We start from the raw sequence: 1,105 nt of genomic DNA, 5'->3' as shown, positions 1-1,105 counted from the left end.
ACCCCCCCGCGGCCCCCGCGCATCCCGTCCGCGCCGCTCCCGGCGCCGCTCGCTCACACCCGCGTGTCACAGACACTCCCGCACACGTGTGTGCGCGGCACCGGCCGGGAACACCTGCCCGGGCTGCGCTCCGGCACCGCGTCCTGCCCCGGCACAGACACACGGACACACGGACGTGGACATGGACACGGACACATGGACACAGACACACGGACAAGGATATGGGCACACGGACGTGGACACGCACACACTGACACACAGACGTGGACAGGGACACACAGACATGGTCATAGACACACACGGACACACAGACATGGACACATCCTGCTTGGCATACAGACAGGCACACGGACACAGGCACACGGACATGGGCACACACATATCCTGCCTGACATACACACAGACACGCAGACATGGGCGCACAAACAAATCCTTCCTGACGCACAGACAGACAGATGTGGACACCCAGACATGGGCACTCACACATCCTGGCTGTCACATGGACACACAGACATGGATGACACAGTCAACCTGCCCAACAGACAGACACAAACAGAGAGACACAGGGACATGGACATAGAGTCATGTGTATATACCCCCTCTGTCCTCACCACGTCACCCCCCTGCTCTCCTGCTGCCGTGCACGCTCATGTTTACACACACACACACCTGTGCCCAGGTGCACACATATGGTCAGGGTCCCCACTCCCCCTTCCAGACCCCGGTGCCCTCCTGTGCCTTCACTTCCAGGCACCCAGGAGGCTTTCTGGGGATGCCCTCCTCCCCAGCCTCCCTTGGACCCCCAGTGCGTGGGACACCCTGTGATCCTTACAGGGGCCCAGCAACTTGTCACACTTGGGTGGGGACACACAACACAGGAGGATAGGTGTGCCACCGGGGCTTGGGGGACACGGGAGGAGTGGGAGAGGAGGAGTATGATGGGCACGGGAGTGTGTTGGGAGCAGGGGTCTTTCGGGGGGCACGGGGGGCACTGAGTCCCTCTGGTGTCTCCCCAGCATCCGCAGTGTCATGCAGAAGTACCTGGAGGACCGGGGAGAGGTGACCTTTGACAAGATCTTCACGCAGAAGATCGGTGAGCTGGGGG

General features: G+C 61.5%; 1 protein-coding gene across 1 annotated transcript in view; it reads left to right on the top strand.

The window, feature by feature from the left end:
- The first annotated feature begins 513 nt into the window (after positions 1 to 513).
- LOC103756624 (beta-adrenergic receptor kinase 1) overlaps positions 514 to 1,105 on the top strand; it is a 7,193-nt gene continuing 6,601 nt past the window's right edge. Inside the window, exons 1-2 of the mRNA XM_029963260.1 lie at positions 514 to 581; positions 1,017 to 1,093. Coding sequence (XP_029819120.1) covers positions 514 to 581; positions 1,017 to 1,093 — 145 coding nt within the window. The remainder of the gene's footprint in view (positions 582 to 1,016; positions 1,094 to 1,105) is intronic.

Source organism: Manacus vitellinus, unplaced genomic scaffold, assembly GCF_001715985.3.
Source record: "Manacus vitellinus isolate BGI_N305 unplaced genomic scaffold, ASM171598v3 scaffold_57_pilon, whole genome shotgun sequence".
Lineage (NCBI taxonomy): Eukaryota > Metazoa > Chordata > Aves > Passeriformes > Pipridae > Manacus > Manacus vitellinus.
The sequence above is the reverse complement of the archived record's forward strand: the minus strand, read 5'-3'. Positions and strand labels throughout refer to the sequence as shown.